This window comes from Pagrus major, chromosome 18 (genome assembly GCF_040436345.1).
Source record: "Pagrus major chromosome 18, Pma_NU_1.0".
Taxonomy (NCBI): Eukaryota; Metazoa; Chordata; class Actinopteri; order Spariformes; family Sparidae; genus Pagrus; species Pagrus major.
Window position 1 is genome coordinate 8,748,477 of NC_133232.1, and position 21,566 is coordinate 8,770,042.

A 21,566-nucleotide genomic window follows, 5' to 3' on the forward strand; every position below is an offset into this window, starting at 1 on the left:
GTCCTGCTTTGTTCTCATATTTCTCATCACCACACCTTCTTGGCCTGTTTGGCAGCAGCAGCAGCACGCCTCTGGTTCATGGCCTTGGTGCTGACCCGGAGCTTACGCAGGCGGAGCTGTCTCAGCCGCAGCTGAAGGTCTTTGGGGAGTTTCCCTCCCTTCGCCAAAATATCCTTTAGCCTCTGTTTGGGCACCTTGGTGAGGTGGAAGTCGCAGATTGTGGGGTAGTGGTCATACATGACCTGGCAGGTGCGGGAGGAGGGGAGGTAGCCTTCTGCGCTGACTGTCACCTTGTACTCACCGGGATTCAGCAGCCGCCAGTAGTCGCCATCAGCAACTGAAGATAGGATAAGAAAGAACTTTTTTAAACCAAATAGACATTTTCATTCCAGAGAAAATTATAGTAACATAAGATCAACAAAAACACAATAGAGTAAAAATATAAAGTGTAAAATGAGTAAATGCTGATGATGGTGCCTGGGAGACTGCACCTGATCTAATATGATGATCAATGTCATCAACTTTAATGATGGCATCTGCGATACCAGCCTCTGTATCTTTGTCACGAACCACACCCTTAATTCCTCTGTGGACCTAAAAAAAAAAGGAGAGAGAGACATTAAGAGTTGTACTGGTGCTGTAGATATAAAACAGTAATGTATTGTCAAAAGCAACGTATAAGAAATATTCTCACTTTTGAGGGAAGATAGTTTTGAAATTATAGGAAGCAGAATAGAAGAAGGATGTTAAAATATAGCAGGGAAAAGGAGATACGAGAGAAAAGAAAGAAGAGAGACTGAAGATAAAAAGAATGAGATTATTAAAATTCTCAACATCTTATCAGAACTCAACCAAAGCAGCCTGACCTGCTCCATGTAAATCAGCAGAGATTCCTTGTTGTTCTCCCACTCGATGGGAAGCTCACTGGCATGAGGAAATTTATCGCAGGACAACTCCACCGTCACCTCGAAACAGTTGGTGTGCAGGTAGCTGAAGTCATTCATACCTGCAAGGAAAGAAAAATACATTAAGTTTATTCAATACTTTCAGTTTAGTTTTCTTCTTTAATGGAGTCTGCTGGACCCACACTAACAGTGGGAATAACAGAGGGATTAAAATTAGAATAAAAATATATAGTCTGAGGGGCAACAGAGGAATGATTTGAGAACTTTTTTTGCCAGGATAATCGTTCCTTCATTTATCTTTCCATCTGTGAAAATGTTTGAAAAAGCTGAGAGAAAACAGAATTTCAGGAGGAAGTTTTCCCCGAGTGGGGAAAAAAGTATTTTTGGCCGGAGAATTTTTTTGGTGAGGCTAATTTTTTTTGTCTTGTGAAAATGTGGAAAACATTGGGCCAGGATAATTTTTTCTCTTAAAAAAATTGAAGTGAACAAGTTTTTTTTAATGCTCATTTTTGTTACTGTTGTGAAAACGTGTATATATATGACATGACAGGACCTGCTCCATCTGTAGATATAAAATGCTCATTCTAAGGTAACAAAAACACAACAATTCTTAGTCTCAGGTGATGATACACTAATGAAAACATAATTAGGAATATTAGATTCCATTTCTAATTTTACTCTGAAAAACACAGACTTTCTTACTTCCTGGTACGTTGTGCCAGTCGGCTCCGTTGATGATGTTGTTGTACCTGAGGAAGTCTTTGTTGTGGCAGGGCCGCCGGTCTGGGTTGGACATCACCTGGTTAAATAAGATACAGGAACATGTTGAGTTGGTGTCATCCAGCCCCTCATTCAGTCACCTTCTTGAAGAGGTTTGACAAATGAAAGCAGGAAGTGACAGGAGGAAGAGGATTCACCTGATTGGTGCTGGCATATGCTGTGGCCAACCATCGGAAGAAGCTCTCATCAGGAGTGGGTGTGTGCTCGCGAGGAGCCCAGTCCCGGGTCATGTCATACGGGTAGGTGACCACCAGCTCTCCACCGTGGAGGTTAGCACTGAGAACAAATGGGATGTTCTGCATCCAGTTGATGACAGCTCGGGTCTCTGACGCCACCTAGAGTTAGAGTTGGAGATTTAATGAAATAGTAGGGACAGAGGATCGACTCAACTCAGTTTATACACATTTTTTACATTTACATTTACATTTAGCTGCTGTTTTCATCACAAGAGAACAATAAAGAGCAGAATACCCTCAAAAAGTAAAAAAAAAAGTTATTGTGATTAACAGAAACAGTGACAAGTTGAAGGGTCAAAGCCATACTGTCAGCCTAATTATTAAATACGGAGACATTTTAAGAATCCGAGATATGTTGCAGAGAAGAAGCAGAGGGATGAAGATTTGGTTTTGAATACAAACCCCTCTTTCCAAAGTGTGTGTGACGTGTCTGTATGAAACTTACAAAGGCCTCCTCTGAGGTGTACTGCTCAGGGATAGGAAAGTAGTGGTTGATAAGTTTGGACCGGTCTGTCTCCAGCTCGATGGCGGTCCACATCCCTGAGTTAAGGTCTGCGAAATTGTGGTTCATGTCGATCCATTCATGGCTGTAACGACCCAGAGCCCAGCCCGACAACTCTGAGCCCTGCGGATGACAGAAAGCACGATGAAGGTTTGCTGTTATGTCATGGAGCCATCACACAATCTGGGACTAAATGCTTTTCCATGCACCTTTTTAAAGGCCATCTCATATCCGTCAGGGTTCATGGAGGGCAGGAGGTGGATGCGAGTCTCTTTGACCAGGCGGACAAAGCGCTGGTCCCCACGTTTGTACTCCTGGCAAATGTACTGCATCAGATTGAGCAGGAGCTCTCGACCCAGCACCTCGTTGCCATGCATCCCTGCAACGTACCGGAACTCTGGCTCTCCTGCGGGGGGTGCCAAAACACAGACACGGGAACTGAGTCAAGAGCACTGGTTCTGTTTTAATAATGCTATCCAGAGCAAAAATGAGTCAACAGAGATAGAAAACGTCTATCTGAACATCCAAGGCAAGACAGCACAAGACACCAAAAGGGAAGTCAGATATTTTTTTGAGAAAGCAGCAGCTTTCATGATGAGTCCTCAAAAACCTTTAATACTCCTACACCATCTGTGCTTTTCAAACACCTCTCGTACAGATAACCTCTTTCACTGACCTGTTTCCTGTTTGGTATGCATACACTGCCCTGACAGGCAGCTCCGAAATCTCACACATCCTCCTCACAACTGTTTATGAGGAGAAGCTTCAGCTCAGTCTCCTTCTAACACTGAACACACGCTGGCTCGGAGATCTATGTTTGTCTGGATTTTTATGCGTATAACAATCAGCATGTTCGCAAACAATGATACAGTTTTAATTGGCAAGATACATACAGTCAGAAAATTAATATTTATTTACAGGTTTTAAGTCTGTCATTGGTTTGGAGGCTGAAAACTTTAATATTCAAGGAGCTTTGAATCTGTGTTCAGAAGCTCTGAATCACTGCCCATGTTTTAAAAATTCAAATAAATGAAATTGCAATTTAGTCTGATTAACAGACTGGACTTTAGTGAGCAGGAATGATGTTTTTCTTGAGTAACTTTGAGTTTACCTCAAAAACTGGAGCTGGAAACATGACTGAAGACATTGAATCAGTGTTCTGGTTTGTGCCAACAAAAACAAGCAGCAAACGGCACAAATCTGTTATTCACACTTTGACTGATGTTTGCTGTAAGTGGCAAACTTTAAACTTTTGACCCACGTGGACTCTAAAGTGTGCTCAGGAGCAGCTGGGACTGTATGATGGATGTTTAGCCTCAGAATCATCACAGCCAGAAACCCAAACTGAGTAATTAAAACAAAATGGGGCTATTGGAATAAATTACTGCCATCTTCTGAATTTAACCGGAATGTGTTCAGATTGATGGTATGTTTGTTCTGGGGAATTGTAGGCTACATATGCACACATATTAGGTGCGTCCCATTCTGATGGGAAACACATTCAAGGAGTGTCGAGGTGATGTTTTTGTTGGCAAGAATTTCTGTTTTTTTTTTGGTGCAAGACAAGCCTCCAACTGCAAAATCACCACAATCATCATATGATTAATGTCTACCGCGCTCCTTGTTAGTTGATGTGTGTCTTGGCGGGACAGGTTTGAGGAGGGTTTGATGCAAGAAAGGACAAAACGCTCAATAAAATAAAGTGTTCAATAACATTAAGAAGGAAAGCAGCTATAAACGCTGTCTGGGTTTGCTTTTCATAATTGAAAGGCCACTGTTATTATCCCAAGCAGCAAACAGCAGTATTTTCTCGAACAATTCGTCTGTTTCGTTTATTTTATTTATCTAATCTCTAATTAGACACATTGAAATACGTAAAAATGTCAATGGTCCAGCCGAGACAGCAGCATCAATAGTAACATGAAAGTTACAGTCCAACAAAACACATAGAAGCACAGAGAGAACAACATTCACACAAGTTACATAACTGTGAAAAAAGGAAATCTGGGGAGGAGGAAGACGTCTGACCACATTGAACCCAGTTTGCATGTTCCAACTGTAACCAGTAAGATGGCAAGAAATACTGAGAAACTCATCGCATAAGATTGTTCCAACACGTGGAGCATAAGATGGCACCAAACCAACACTGGTCCCTGGAAAAAAACAGATTATGAGGTGGATGAAAAAAAAATAAATCAGGGCACAGACTGAACGGGGGGAAAAAATGATATTTTCCTTTGTATAGACTACCATGTATCCTGACAACACACAATAGTGGACAGGAGGTCTTGGAAAAAAGCCAGTTTTGGTGATGTTGAAGGATCATGTGTTTCTCTGCAGGTAGAAAATGACACATAAATCGTAGTTTGAAACCTTAACTGCATTGGAACGAGCTAAAACATCCTCTGGTAGAATTATTTTGCCCCTGTGGAAAGATTACATTCGATATCTAAATACAGATTTGAAAGACTTAATGAACACACGTGATCTTCTCTCTCTAGTGCTGTTTTCTCTGCCATGTGTTTTCAGCGGGAAAACCTCTCCGGTCTGCTGCCATGTGGGCAGAGCGGAGGAGGCCAAAGAAAACATTTGTACACCTCAGAGCCAGCGCAGAGTGACTCTGGTCTGTATTGGTTAATGTCCACACAGTGCTGGGCTGTCTGCAGGTTTGGCAGCTGTACATTATGTGGATGACTGCAGTTTTGGTTCAAGAAGCATTTCTTTGAGATTAAACTGCTCTTTGACCCTTAATTTTCAAAAGAATACATAACAAGCTCCCCTGAAACTATGCATTATTGTGAAAGACACTGAAAACACTGAATTAACCACAAAGATTTCAACTTTCGTAAGGTCAGGACAACATTGTTTAGCGTTTGGTGGATGAAAATGATGAAACTTTACCAATTGAATGAACATTTTCAGATAAACCATGATGCACCTTAGAATGGTTTTTCCTTTCAAATAGGTGTGGTACACTTTGAACGTTTACTCTTTGCATGCGTTTCCAGTGTGTCTCACCCAGTTCGTGTTTTCCAGGGTTGTCCGAGATCTCCATGACGTAGAGCTTCAGGCCTGTGTAGCTCTTCCCGATGCTGTAGATGCGGGTGATGTCAGGACACTCTTCGTTCACCGACTTCATCAGCTGGGAAACGACAACACAGTTCAAAAGAGATGTCAGATTGTGAGCGTCATCTACTGGCAACTGCTCAAGGCACTAAAACAACGGTGTACTGAGAATGGAGTTTGTGAGAAGCAAAGAAAATTCCCAGCATTTAAAATCTTTTACCACTTTTGCCAGTGTGAAGATGCTTCAGTATCATTACAAGGTTTGGGACACCCTGAGTTATTGAACTGTTTCTTCTCTACGGAAGCCCTGAGGGGCAAGTGAGGAATTTTTTTTTTTTTCTGGTGATCCATTTTTTTAGTCTGATTTACATTGTTTTATCTCCTGTGTTTGATAACTGATGGAAAGTTCCTTAATTTATTTTCCATTTTTTTGTCAGGCTTATTTGTGTTTGCTTTTGTAAAACTCATTTTTACCGCAAGAGGCTGAAGTGCACCACTACCTCATGTTCTATGAAAAGGCTCATATATCAAAATGGGACCATTAAATGTTCCTGCTTGATCTGACTTGCTGATAATACACTGACAGAAGATTAACACCAATTATAACACATTCTTCGCCAAAAGAAAGACATGACAGTAATGTTACATAACCTGCTAACACACAATAGGTGTACCCAGTGTTTAGTGTGCACAGAGAAATGAAAACTCCCCTGGAAGTAAACATGAAGGATTTTAGTCCTATTTAGAACATGAGGTACAAAAACAAACACTTTGAAAAATGAGCCTGACAAAAAAAAAAAAAAAAAAACATGAGAAAAAATTGTCATTATTATTACTTTAAGGCATTTAGAGATTTGCGCCACTTAAGGGAGGTAACTAAAGGGGACAAATGATTTAATGATTTTTTATAAATTGTTGGAGGTGGCATGTGTCCCCAGACCTATCAATGTTGTGTTAAAATGCAGATGTATTTCCACATATGGAATGCGGATCTCTGTTTGTTTCTGTGGGCTGTTTTCTGACCATCAGATGCAACACGGTGTCTCCAAACAGACCGCTGGTAGTGGCAGCTCAGTGAGGATGCTGCCATGAAGGAGTGAAAGCTCCCATTATGTTTGTTTTTAGGTCAGGCTGAGACCAGACCACACACACAAACACACACACACACACACACACACACACAAACACACACACACACACACACACACACACACACACTGTGGGAGCTTCCTATACTCACTGCAAAAACAAGAAAGTGGTGGCTTTGTCAACACTGGACTGGAGTTTTATTTATAGGCCAAAAATGTTCAGCTGGTAAACTTACATCTCATTGAGCTGACTGAAGAAAATCATCAGGATCGTTACACACAGCACACAAAGATTTGTCTTACCTTTCTCATCTCCTTGTAGTTGTGGTGTCTGAAGTCCAGTTTGTCTCTGGACGCTGTCGGCTCGGTCTGCCAAGCGTAGATATTATTCGGATCTGTAAAATGGGAGAGGTGTGTATTACTTCAAATTATTTAATTCAAATTAAATCTACATAAAAACATTGCTCCAAGAAGCTGGCCTCCTGTACCTGGGAGTGTGCAGCCCAACACCTCAGCTCTCAGGCAGATGTCACCCTGCGTCCCGTTCTGGTACCAGGTGTGCGGGTTGATCCGGATGTAACGGGCCACCGTGGAAGTGTTGAAAAGGGCGAGGATGGGCGTCTCTGCATCCTGGTTTCCTTCAAATACCTGCAGCACAAGACACAACCCAATATCACAGCAGTTTCTGAAATTTAATCTACAGGATTTGTGTACATGGGCACAAATTGTCCATTTTTTTCCTGACAGTCAGCGTGTCCATGTACACAAATCCTAAAGATTACATTTTTATAAACATGACCAACTGATCTTTGAATACAAGGAATCTGAAAAACATGAAATCACAATGCTTAACTCCAGGCAGGGATCTTTGTCATGATGTCATCTCTCTTTCTACCTGCCTAAACTTACCTGCCCACCTGCACTGTTGACTGCACCCACGCAAACATTCATGACCTTGAAAAAATGTGATAACTGGCTCTGGAAAAGACAGATTTAGGATCTAGCTGTGAGGTTAAACACTGGCCTCAAAAGTTACTTTAATATCATTGCAAAATATGAGTGATCATGCTATGATCTATTTCTTTCTACAATGGTCAGTTGATGCACATTTTTTCTTGTCTCTTAACACTTGTATTAAGCTCAAGACCTAAAAATTGACGATGTATGTTTTACTAATTTCTCTCTATGGAACATTTAAACCAGTCTGGTACCCTGTGGAAAAAAAATCTTTGCATGACTGACACTTCATGGTCAGCTGTGGCTGTGGCACACATGCCTTTAAAACCACTCGGCTAAACAAACCACACCAATGCTGCCGTGTTTCCAAACCTGTCTTGGCAAAAATGGAACCAGATCCTACAGCCCAGTGACTGAGGATATGGAGAAAACAAAACAGCACTTTCTCCTTTCTTACACAAAGAAGAAACTGACAACTATTTGTTTACTGTTAGATTGTCCTTTCATGTCTTTCAATACACACTGATGACCAAACTTTCCTTTACAGGCTTTTGTTGGAATGGTGGTAACAGTTTATGGGCAAATTACACTGTAATGACTTTTCCTTTCGCTTTTTTCTTCCAGAGAGCTTCCATTAAGCATCTGCTGCAGGAGTTTAAACGTGAAGGATTAACTTTGAAATACAGTAGAGGGTGTGTTCATATTTGATCATTTAAAATATCGTAACATCTCTCTGTGACGTTTTATGGACCATTTAGTTTCTACTAATTTTGTGGATTTTTATTTAAATAACTTGCTTGTCACATAGTTGTTCATTCTTAGGATATTTCCTATGTGCAATGGCAAATGTGTTTTCAACTTTGGCACTATTTATTGCTCTGTATGTACATTTATTCTAGTGGAGTGTACATTTCTTGTATTTTTGTTTTGTTTTTGTTGTTCTTGTTTATATATAGATATTATAATTATAATAATAATTATTATTATTATTACTATTATTATTTTCTGCATATTCTGAACTTTGAATGGGAGTAGCTGTAACGTAAGCAATTTCCCCTCGGGGATCAATAAAGTACTTCTGATTCTGATTCTGATTAATCAATGTATTTAAAATTTCTTTGGAATTGCCCCCAAATTACCACGATAATTACCTCAAAATGTATTAAATTGGCAGGGCCAGACACTGCTTACTCATAACTCTGCACAGTCTCAAAGTCAGTAATCACCTCTTTTTTGTTTCTATTCTGTTCATTACATCAAATCTGACACACTTTCAAATCATCTTTTTTCTCCTAAACCAACATCTTTGTGAGCATCTGACTGAACCACATGATTAGAAATATACAGGAACATGATGAGTATTTAAGACAAATGCAGTAAATTTGTTTGTATCTTCATTTTATGATGTCAAATTACAGGTGCAACTTCATGCATGAATTATGTCCAGAAAGACGTCAAACTGTAGGGTAAGGTTTTGTGTTAGGGTACAGTGGAATAAGGGGATACACGGGGGTAGGGGGTTAAATGTTAAAATTGTAGCAGTCCATTTATTGTTTATTGTCCAAGTAGCAGACATTGGGCATTCCCCTAGTTTTACATGTTTTTTGTTTATATTTTATGTAGGTTGGGCTGGCCTGTAGGCAATTTTAAAAATTACAATTAAATTACAGCCAGTACCGCCACAAAAAGACTTGTCTGGTCCCCTCTGTTGACTGCTGAGGTTTTTCAGGTGCATTTCAGCCACCTTCAGTTTATCCAAAGGTTCCTTGTGGAGGTTGAAAAAACTGCAGTTTTTCCTGCAAGATGAGTTTTAGCTTCAATGCTGTGGATGCTACTTGTTCCTTAGACACTCTGGTGTTTGTAGACCGTTGCCAAGTTCCTTGGCCATGGCTGGCACAGTGGATTTGCACTTTGTGCTACAATGTTGTCACAGGTGTGTGTGTGTGTGTGCGGGTGTGGGTCCCCTCCCCTTCTAAGATGTGTGGCCGCACATACGCTGTGACAATGAGGAGATTGGGAACACCTGTCCACTCTGGGAGGAGGGCAAGTGGTTTCTTTTTCTTGTCTCCCTCCACAGTGTCAGACAGAACAGGACGGGACAGGACAGAATGAGTGCGGGCGTGCAGCCAGAAGACAGGTGTGCAGGAATATGCCCCCAGACCCCCTAGTGCGAGGTCACTCGAAATCCTGTGGGAAACACTTATTGTAGGCTAACCCGGAAGTTAGCTTCCCCCTGGTTCCATTGACAAAAAGCCTATGGGTTTTTTTTAAATTGGATTTTAGAATATTGCTGAAAATAATCTGTCGCAAACACAAGTTTAAGATACTTACAAGTTTTATTCATCAAGATAATCTTTCCGGATTTTAGGACTACAAACTACACCACTCTATTAACTAGCACGCAGAGCAACATGAAACAGTTGGAAACTGTGGTTATTCAATCGGCTTCAAACGTGGCTGAATGTTCACACAGTTTCTCTTGACTGTTCCTTAATAGTAAATACTCTGTTGCGGCTTTCCAATCCCTTAAAGTCGCTTGAGAGGTAGAGAATAGGTCCTGTATATTTGTATGACACACTACTGCCGATACAGAGAAGCACGCTGAGTCCAGGTAAGTTTCAGTGTATTTAATAACAAAAGAGCTACTACAACGGCTTTCAGATTACACACGCATATCAGATGGAAAACGTGTACCAAAACGATCAAACTTGAACAAAGGCGGTCAACAAAAATTACGGCTAACTTACTTGCCTCTCTCCTCTCCCAGTGCAGGTGATTCAGCCCCTATTGTAACCTACTATGGTGCCCATGTGACCCAAACACCACATATCACCGTGGCAACCAGACCAAACAAATCGAAACCCAAATAATCCTCAGCAAAACATGTGCTCCTACACCACCAGCCCCTAATTATTAAGTTAATTTCAATAATTACTCACATACCAAGTAGGAGACATAAATGTATGAAAAGACTTTCAACAATAAAGCTCAACAATTAATGTCCATTAATAATCCATGCTCAAATCTTCTTTCTTCTTGAATCATATCTATATGACTCAAAGGTCCACAGTGTCACCGGTCAAAGTCAAACAGTCAAAATCCAGCAAAGTGAGTCTAGTAACAGTCCTAAAAAAAGTCAAAGAAGTCACAACTGTAGCCAGTATGTCCTCAAATTGCTTCAGCCTCCTGCAGCAGGCAAACCTTCGTGATAGGCGGGTCCAGGCAGCCGCTCCGGGTTTTAATCCGCACATGACGGACGAATCCTCTTCGGTCCGGGAAGGTTTGTATCACTCGTCCCACAGGCCAAGAGTTTCAAGTTGCCGTGCTGTCCATGATGATGACAAGGTCTCCCACGACAAGATTCCTCTTCCCTCTGACCATTTCTGACGCTCCTGTAGCTGAGGTAAGTATTCCTTAACCCATCTCCTCCAAAATAAGTCAGACATATATTGAACCTGTTTCCACCTCCTATATGCATAAATGTCTGAGGGTTCAAACACTCTGGCACTGGTGGCAATATTGGTGAGGTCTTCAACAGTAGCAGGTGGTTCGGCGTCAATGCTTCCAGGTCATTTGGATCCATGGAGGATTTGGGGATTGGTCTGCTGTTTATTATGGCTTCAATCTCACAAAGCACTGTGTGAAGACTTTCCTCATCCAAGTTTTGTACTTTCAGGGTTGAATTAAGAACCTTTCGAACAGACCGTATCAACCGTTCCCAAGCTCCCCCTTGATGTGAGCCAGAGGGTGGATTAAAGCTCCATTGGATCCCCTTTTGAAGCATGACATCGTGAATATATATAAAAGAGTGGTTTGGTTATGGTTATTGGTTGAGAGTCTTGTATGTTGCCAAACACAGGATCCGTCATAATTTTCACTTGCCTTTCAATGAAGTCAGCAATACCTGTGAACTTAGCTCTCCGGTTGTGTCGTTCCTGCAGCTCACAGGCACGGTTTCTCCATTTGTCTCTGAGTTTGTAGGGAAGTTTTTTAGTGATGATCAACATGTTGGAAGGCATATCCATATCCCAAAGATACTGCACATCCTCCATGGCATTACAGCAGGCTCTGAGGAAGAGGCTGTAGTCCTGCAGGACCTTTACATCCTCTGCTTTAATTGGAGGCCATGAGAGGGCTTTGTCCATGTAAGCAGAGGCGATCTTTTGTTCGTTCCCGAACTGCTCCTTTTAATAAAGCTTTTGCTTTTGCATATCCACGTTCTGGATTTATGTGTTGACAGCTTCTTACGAGCTCTTTGGCATGACCTTTTGTGTGTTGTTCCAAAAAGTATAAACGATCACAGCTGTTAGTTGTGTTCCTCTCAACTCCATTCTCAAAAGCTTTAATGAACGTGTGATATTTCAATGGATCACCATCATAAATTGGGATCTCTCTCTTAGGTAGAGCTGAGAGGCATTACTGTTGCATTAGCAATGTTGTTATTTCGTTTTGTTTCCTCATGATGCCAAGAACGTCATTTCTGGTTTCCAGATCCACTGTGTTAAATCCTAGTTGTCCATGTGAATCTTGTGTGTTGAATGAGTTCATATGAAATTGCATTTGGTTTTGAGAGCGTCAACTCTGCACTCTCCACTAGTTTGGACACTGAGGAGCCTGCAATTGATCAGCACATCACTCCCCCAAGCAGACTTAATGCTATGGTTGAACATGCCAGCAAAACATTAATGGCATTGGCAGCCACGATGAAGTGTTGTTCCATGCCTGGATTATGTAGATGGAGGACGGAAGACGATCTGACGTCTCCAGTCAATCAGTTACCAGTCAGAACAGTGGAACCAGAAAGCCTAGAGAAGGTCTCATCCGAGAACAGCTTTGTGAAAGCAACATCTAAAGCGGCACTGAGCATAACTAGGAAAGAGCTGGATGACATCGCAGAACCTGTTTTGGATGATGTGTCTGCGTATGAGATGCTGCAATCCGAAACCTCTCAGGATATCATAGCTGTTGCAGATGACATCGCCGAGTTGATTGTAGAAAAGGCTATGAGTTTGGAAGAGACCGACATTGCAAGTCCCAGTCCAAAACCCAAACAGAAAGCAGTGGGCAGCAAGATAAAAACCTTTGTTGCAAAGTGTCTTGCCAAAGCCGGCATTTGTCGCATTGCTGCAAAGCTGAAGGCACAAGTCCACCAAAAAGCCAGCGATGAAAGCAGTCAGTCAATGCAGTCGCTCATAGATAGTGTTGACTCTCTGCTTCAGATAGAAGATGGTGAAAGTGATGGGGGAAATGAGCTGGCTTTGATTCCTTTGTTCCAAAAAATTTCCAGTGGTAAATCCCAGGAAGTCATAAAGGAACTGAGTTTTGTCCTCTACAGTCACATCACAAATGGAATCATCCCCAAGGTTATCCCAGAATCAAAAACAATAGGGAGACAAACTTGCTGGAACAGTGATGTTGCCATCATTTCATGTACTAGCACGTATGCTGACATAGAAATCCAAGTGCTGAATTTTATAGCCCTAATGAGCTGGTGGCTGTATACTCAGAGTGACAGCCACAGTCAAAGGGTGACACTAGATTTAATGTACCATGTGCCGAACACTCCCGAGACAGCCTCAAAATTTGAGGAGACGCCACAGACAGTACAAGAAAAATTGTCTGTCCAACTACTCATCGAGATGGTGGTTTGGGAGACATTCCTCAAAGTCCGCGTGCTTCCTGAAAACAAAGATGACATCATTCACAACTATTTGAAACCATATGGGCTAAGGTTGAAGGTGCAGATTTAAACATCAAATCTTTAAAAAACCTGAAAAAGGCCATTTTTAAAGACCTGTGTGCAATGTCAGGCAGTGCAGAGAGGCTATTGCTTACAATGAATTCGAAAGACCCAAGATCTGTTAATTGTATTGCCTTGATTTTTAAAGATCACCTGACAACCCCACCAAAACAACCTAGCGCCATCTGCAGGTTCTTCTCCTCTGTGGGCAAATTTATCTCCAAGCCCTTCAGAGGTAGAGCAAAGATTGATGTCCAAAACAACATAACGCCATCTGCAGGTTCTGTGGCCCGTAACTGCCTGAGACCTGAACCTCTCTGAATTTGAGGTGTCTTCTGTGGTGACATAGGGTTTACTCCGGGGTGCTCCGGTTTTCCCACTTTCCTCGCAACCATTAAGCCAATTGGGGGCTTTAAATTGCCCTCAAAAGCTAATTGGTAGCAGGAGGCTACCTTGATGTCCAGGCTACTTCCTACCCCACTGGCCTCTGTCAATTACGGAGACCAGTGGAGCAGGAGGCTACCTTGATGTCCAGGTTAGCTTTAAAAAAACTTTTCAAAAAATGTGTGTGTTGTTTACTGATGTGGTTGTGGGTTTGCTCTGGGTGGTCCAGTTTCCTCCCACTTTACATAAAAAAAAATTGACAATTGGAAACTTTAAATTATAGACTAATAATAATAATAATAATAATAATAATAACAATAATAATAATAATAATAATAATAATAATAATAATAATAAGGAGGAGGAAAAGAAGAAGAAATATCAATGAATAGTGATTCAATAAAAAAAGCTAAAATGCTCATTTCTACTTCTCTCTCTTATCAATTAATTCATTTTAAAAACCCCTAGTGCGAGGTTTATTTTAATTATCATATACTTAATAATCAAGTATGACTTTGTGGTAGTTTACACAACACTGTTATTTTGAATGTCTGAGTTTACACTTACAGAGAATATCTGCATTTAATAATGAAACGCATATTCTTTTCTTATCACGTGTTATTAAATTACACAGCAGTATTAATAGACACACTGTAGGATAATATGGGATTTTGAGGTATAGTTAGGACCCAAAAAAGTTTTGGTTGAAACTACTTGGTTTTTCTTTTCTAACACATAAACAAATAGAAGAAAAGTCCCCCTGCAGTGACCTGTTTTGAGGTGTATCTTTGTGACAGCTGGATCTTCCTACCAGATGCCTTTGCTCTGAGTCGCTGTGACTGTTTAACTTGTCTAATTTGTTGGCTGATGCCTCTGAAAACCCTTCGGGCTGAAGTCGGACCATCAGGACAGGGACCGGGAGCTGGTGGACGAGCTTATACATGACCCTGATGACTTTCCCAGACACCTGGGCCAGGTGAGCCTTTGCCAGCTGAAAGGAAGAAGCTGTTTGATATTGACTGTACTGGACACATTAAACTGCAGCATGTGTCTTTTATTAATCTAATTCACTAACAAAATCTTTGAATTTGATATCTTTGAGCACAAACTTTTCATTTTAAATTAAGCCTCAAACAACTGAATTTTATCACAACAAAACGAAGTGAAACCATAAAGGTTTTAGCATATAAAGTTATGATTTTATGAAATCAAACCACCCCCCTAATATTGCAAATTAAGGGAAATTAAAGCCTTTAAATTTTCAGATTTAGAGCAGCCTAGGTTTATGTTGCAAAGGTGTTTGTATTATGGAATGTTAGGGCAATTTTAAAAGATGTTTACCATCTTATAAACTTTTTATGACTGATCCAACTTTTCCCCAGCACATATTCAGCTCTGTTCTGTTAAAAACTACTTTATTTAAATGCTGTTCTGCCATGCTGCTGAGGGGATTCAAACTGAAATGAATTTCTATAACTAACAATTATCTTCCGTTAAACAATAACAAAATGCAGCTAAAGCTAACAGGCTACTTTTTAATTGCTAAACACTATCTGTGAAGATAACAGGTGTAACATTCACTGGTTGTCTCATCCTCTCTCGTAACATCTCACAGTCTCCTTGCTCCTGGGCATCAATAAAGGAGGAGAGGATGACGGTGATGAAATCCGACTTATCCTCTTCCTCCCACGCTGTCTCGTCCAGTATGTTTTCCGCCAAGAACCGCTGCTTGGCACTCAGCCCGGGGTGTTGGTAAATACATTGAGCCAGTGTTGGTGGTGCTTCGGGTCACTGCTGTGTTTAAATCACTGCTGTCCGCCATCATCTTGTATAATGGGGGCAAAATGTTTTGGTGGACAGTTAACTCGATCAGATGGTGGATGTTACCATGTGTTACCATGTGTGTTTCAACGATTACTCTTATCGATACTCTGACTATAATCATGGCGATGACGGCCTCCCATGCTTTTTTTAAAGGTCATATTTATAACGGCTTGTAGAAAAGTGCAGAATAAAAGTACCTGTTTCCTTTAAAACATTTTTATGATTGTAAATTCATAATTCTTAAATTTTGCCGGGTCAAAAATGACTGACTTTTGTTTATCTCTATGTAAATATTCTGACAGTAGGTTCTTACTTCTAACAAGGTTTGTCAGCCAATAGTATAACGCTGTTGGTATCACGTGGTATCCATGTTTCGTCAGAGTTTTGGTAGTTTGTGGGGGAAAAAATGTAAAAAGTTAGCCTTAAAGTTTAAGGTGTAAGCAACATTAGCAAAGTTAATGTTAACTTAAACATTATAGAGCTGCTCCTGTATATTAGCAGCTCACAGGTCTGACAAACTCCTTTCACATAACTGCAGTTGTCAATATGGACAGATTTATCGCAATTTTCATCTTTTTTAGTACCTTTTCTGTGTCAAGTTGGCGGCCATGTTGGTGCTGATGAGGTATTTTGAGTGAGATGATGTAGTTCACTAAGCAGTTAACACAAAACTGGATGATATTTTACTTAATTTACGAGAAACTGTGACTTTATTGACTTGAAAATGATCTTTTAACAACTTAATTTCAGCAAGCCAGCATTTGCCACCCGGCTGCTCATGGAGGGGCAGCTCGCCCTTCGGATATCCATCCTGTCCGCATGGCTTTTAGTCCATTTCAGTCGAGCATTCCAATTATAAAATCCTTTTTTACACTCTCTGTCTTAGGCGACATTTCTAGGGTTACAAGTCATTCAATCCTTTTTTTTGAAGAAAATGAGAGCGGTAAAATCATCAAATGTAAATTCACCCACTAGCTGTTACCACCATGAAAACAATAGCCTTAAGAGACAAATGAAGGGGTTTCTGACAATGAGGTTAATGGTTTAAATATCAGACGAGCTCGGTAACATGTGCAAAGGAATACAGAGACAGGAGTTCACTTTGAATGTCCAGTGTTTACTCACAGCCTCTTCAGTCCCGTTCATACACGGCTTCCACACCAGTGAGTCGTTACTAAACTGCACCTTGTAGGTGTGCACCACGTCCCAGCTGTGTGGGAACAGGAAACATTTAGTTCATATCAGTTGTAAAAAACAGAAGAACCTTGCAAGAGAGTCCCAAAAATGAACCCCATCATTAAAGATTTTTCATTTATATATTTTTATTTAATCGGATTTATTCAACCTGAGTTTCAGATTGCTGGTATTTATGCATCTTGAAAATATACCAAAATATAAAGTGCAAGACAAAAATACTACATTTTGTGTAATTAGAGATAGATAAAGATACAGTGTTGAATTTTGTTAACTTTAATTTGAAGGTGTTAATATTCACATCAGATGAAAAGTATTTACATTAAAAGACAGATTTTAGGAGGAATATCACCAGAAAGAAGTGGACTGAAACACATATTTTCATTCATCTCTATAAAACTACATTGCCCAGACAATATATTAACTTTATTCTTTACCACTGACCTCCAGATGGAGTTGCGACCCTGAAGGATGACCCCAGTGAAGCGAGTCAGTCGTTGGGCGTCGACCTCCAGCCACTGATTCTTGTCTCTGTACTGAGCACACCAGGCTCCATCGTAGATATCACCATCCTCTATACCAGACTGCAACACACACAGGAAACAGGCAAAAAAACAAACACTGATATTGCTGCTCTGTACATAACACGTAATAGATTATGTCTTTGGTTTGCTTGTTACCTGGATGTTGAGTCGGCCTCTGTGAGGGCCCAGTCCTCTGCGCTTATATGATGACGCTCTCAGCTGAGTGTCTTTGACCTTCAGTGACTCCAGACCCAGCGGAGGACATTCTGAGATAGTCAACAGGGATTTATTCAACATTTTAATTTGATTATAACATGACATTAGAGGGCAGAGGAGCAAAGTAAGAAGAAGCTAGTATTCCAGAGGTAAAACTCTGGATAAGTTTTTGCACGGACAGTGTTGAAAGACTAGCCAATTGAGTGTGAAATTCATCAGAGTCATCATTACAACGTGAGAAGTCGAGTTAAAAAAGTCAAGGTTACAAAATATCCAATTCATGTGTCTTGAATTGCAGAGTGAAATTTGTTAAATAAATTCAGCTTGAATCATTTCAAATAATTTCATGTGTAAGTTTGTGTCACCTCTGGTGTAGTGTTCCGTTCCTGATTCTGAATATGCTTTAAAAAAATTTGGACCGGCCCCTTTCTCAAATATAAGTGGAACTTGGTGCCATTAGACATAACACCCTGTTGGAAATATTGATTTTCTTGTCTGTGTTGCATGATACAGTTTTTATTATTGAATTAACTTTCAAATTCCAGCTTTGTCTGGGAACAAAAACTCACCAGCATCTCTACCCACTTTGCTCCTCGGTAAACTGTAGTAACACAGTGTATGCAGGTATGTACACAACATATACGGCAGTTATACAAACACACACACTCACATATGCATATATATTGACATATGTATGCATGATTGAACTCTTGAGACGGGAAAGATCACAAGAGCAATTCTAAAAAGCACTTGAGTGCAAATCAAATCACTCAGGAGAGAGGAAAGAAGACATTTTGATGTTATATAATGTGCATACATTATATAACACTAAAAGATTTCTCATATCTGAGCAATGTGACAAATGCCTGGTGAGATATTAAAAAAAGATGAATAAATGAGTGTCGAAACATAAAAAATTTAGATGCTTCCATACAGGGCATGAGGGTTTTTTAAATGTGTGAAGAGCATGAACATTATAAATCATATGCAGTGGCCATCATAGAGACAAAATCTTTTGTAAAAGGATGTAAATAATGTAAATTAGTTTGGGATGTCAGGGCTTCCCGAGACTTGGATTCGCTGGACTGGGTTGTATGGGTAAGGGTTAGGGTTAGGGTGAGTTGTTTTGTCCCCATCTACTTCAGTTGTTTCGGAGAATTGAACTTTACCTGACTTTCCATCAGCTTAAGGGTTATTACATGATAACGGAATGAAAGTTTAAAAACTTCATATTTTTCATATTGAAATATTGTGACTTCTACTTAATTAAAATACGTCCACCAACACTGATGGATTTACAAATTGAGCTAAAGAAACAAACTGAAGGAGAAGTTAAAGTGCCAGCAGGAAACAGAGAAAGCCCAACTTCTTTAGACCTGTCCAGGCTCCTCTGCTGCTGTATTAACACCTCAGACAGACTCACATTGTCTGGAGGGTTCAATTCGGTTCAAACTGCCTCTTCCTGCCAGGAAGCTTTACTGGCTGCTAAAAAGTCTCAGGCGGAGGTATAGAGGCAGGGTAAATGGATGCTAAATGTAGGTGGAATTCCCTTTAAAGACCATATCCCCCTTTTGCCTTGTAGTCCAGCTGCATCTCTGCTGAGCTACTTGTGACTCAAAATGTTGCTCAGCTCTAAAAACTAATGTCTCTTTGTTGCTGTTGAGGCAGTGGATTCCTGCCAAACCACCAAACTTTTGAAACAACTGAAGCTGAGCCAGAGAGACTTGGCGAACTGACAATGATGCAAAAAAAAAAAAAAATAAGAAAAAAAATCAATTTATTTTACATTAAAGTGGCCCACAACCCAGCTGATTATCTGGATAAATAAAAGAGTCCACTGTGAGAGAAAATAAATCATGGGGGCAAAACCTTGAAGCACTTGATGGTCCTGAAATACAAATAAAGAAAAATGTGGTTTAGTGGGGAGAAGAATGGTCAGTCTTCTGATTCTTATCTGCCTGAAGCTGAGGATCCTGCCTTTTCCTCTAAATAAAGTTTTTTTTATAAAGGAACAAAGCCCATGACTCACCTACGTAAGGTATGCTTAACTCTCTCCCTCTTGTTCTGTTCTCACATCAGTTCCCCCCCAAAAACCTTTTTCATTTCCTTTTGCCTACTTTACAGGAACCACAAGGGCTAGATGGAGCCCTGAGATGAGTCATCAAAGAAACAGTCTCATCTCCCTGGGTCTCTAGACATGACCCCCCTGGCTTAATGATTCCAATTCCAGGCCATCCTCACCAGAAAAACAGCCCTATTGGTCGTCTGTGCAAGCCGTTTCTTATGACCGATATTGAAGTTGATTGTGAAATGGCAACCTCTAGTGGCTGTAGTTATTATGACAGGAGCAAAGGAGGAAGTCAGGTGACGTAGTATAAAGAGCAAGAATGTCTGTGCAGGGCGGAAATTAGGGTGGATTAATACACACCCAGACTTTCACCCAGGAGACCACCAAAAGTCAATGCTGATTTAATTTAACTCATGTCCAGTATGTAACTTAACATGAGTTTTGTACATAAGTATTATACTTTTGTTAACTCAAACTGTGTTCTTCTCCTAAACCTAACCAAACTGCAACCTTATCACAGTGTTTACCACATGACAGCGAAGGTCCCGTATGCCTGTCACTGACTCGCTGGCACTCTGTATTTTGTGACTTGGTGTTCTCAAAAAGGCCGAACTGTGGTCACCAAACCTCCACACATGATGTATCACTCAATGTTAAACTAACTCCAGCAGTGTCTGGCAGGCCTGAGTGGATTTTAATGAGCATCAGCTCTGATTTGACATGACGTGACAAGTTGCTTACTCAGCATTTATTTCTAGCTGACCTCCACAAGCTGATCTCTCTGCTTCCCTCAGCTGTAGGCCTACATACACACATTAGATATACAGACACTCTGTACACACACATCCTCAGTCGACTCAATTTCTGGTCCAGCACAAATATGTATACATACACATATTTGAGAAGGCATGCACACAAAGCAGCTGGTAGACTAATTGCAGGTCTCTGGAGGCTGAAACACAGACGTGCACACCAAACAGACTGTACAGACTCTTTAAGACAGTAGTGAAGCTTGTGATTTGAAGCAGCAGATTGGATTAATTTACTCATGATATACAAGTTTAGATATACAGTATGTGCTGCCTCAGCATGGGGCCCACAAAAATCAGATCTGGGTCTGAATCTAGTGTTAAATTAGCAAATAGTTTTATTTGATGCTTTCTTGGGTGGGTTTGTTTCAACCACAATGAGTGTAGTAAGTATCAAAAAGCTACCGGATGCCACTCTGATTGTCCTGACACAGCAAACCCAACAACTGAACACTGAAAGCACTTAAAACTATTTGCCACTAATATCTGACCCTTGTCTGATTGACATACTGTATACATCAGGGCTGACCCCTATACATACGTGGAACCGTCTCCGTGGCCACTGGCGGGCTCACTCTTTGTTTGACTTGAGGTTTGGCTTTCTTAACAACCTTTGGCTTCTTGGCGATGAGTTTGGGTTTCCTCTGGATTGTTTTGGGCTTCTTCTTTGCTACCTTAACGCTCCTGGTGGACCTTCTCTCTACAAAATTGCAAACCATTTCATGCATAGTAGGAAATATGCATACCTCATAGAACATGATGTAAACAGAAATACCAAGAAGAACCCATAAAACTCAACTTTAAAGTAAAATAATTCAACATTTTGGGAAATAGGGTCAGTTCACCCCAAAATCAAATGCAAATGCAATGCAATACATATTTTTCCTCTCATCTGTTGTGCTATTTATCCATCTTGGTTGTTCTGGTGTGAGTTTTTGGAGATGGCAGCTGTAAAGATGCCTACCTTCTCTCTGATATAATGGAACTAGATGGCACTTAGCTTGTGGTGATCAAAGCACAAAGGCTGTGCTGTAACGTTTTCCAGTTTCTTTTATTTAAATGTTTTGCAATTTTAGCACAACTAGCTAAGTGCCATCTTGTTTTCTTTATACTGTATTTGAGAGAAGGCAGACATCTTTATCGCCACTAACAGAGAATACCATAGAGAGCTACAGCTAGCAGCACAAACCAGCTTTAAAAACCTGAGACTGGATTCATGTAAATACTGCTGAGCTTTACATGTATTTACATTATAGCCATTTGGCTGCAGCCA

The 21,566-nt window shown here is 40.5% G+C and overlaps 1 protein-coding gene across 1 annotated transcript; it reads right to left on the minus strand.

Moving 5' to 3' along the window:
- Nucleotides 1-2: 2 nt before the first annotated feature.
- Nucleotides 3-16,657, minus strand: LOC141013388 (probable carboxypeptidase X1). The gene is made up of 11 exons (XM_073487095.1): nt 16,608-16,657; nt 7,066-7,225; nt 6,881-6,972; nt 5,442-5,565; nt 2,633-2,829; nt 2,367-2,546; nt 1,823-2,020; nt 1,608-1,704; nt 867-1,006; nt 492-594; nt 3-337 (listed from the first exon to the last, which is right to left on the minus strand). The coding sequence occupies exons 1-11, from the start codon at nt 16,626-16,628 to the stop codon at nt 27-29; spliced, it is 1,623 nt and encodes a 540-aa protein (XP_073343196.1). The 5' UTR covers nt 16,629-16,657; the 3' UTR covers nt 3-26.
- Nucleotides 16,658-21,566: the final 4,909 nt, after the last annotated feature.

Excerpts from the sequence above, each read along its gene's own strand:
- LOC141013388 (XM_073487095.1), bottom strand. The coding sequence starts at position 16,628 with ATGAACGGGACTGAAGAGGCT. Across the intron at positions 1,705-1,822 it reads CATATGCCAGCACCAATCAG|GTGATGTCCAACCCAGACCG; the intron begins GTGAATCCTCTT and ends TTATTTAACCAG. Across the intron at positions 1,007-1,607 it reads CTGGCACAACGTACCAGGAA|GTATGAATGACTTCAGCTAC; the intron begins GTAAGAAAGTCT and ends CTTTCCTTGCAG.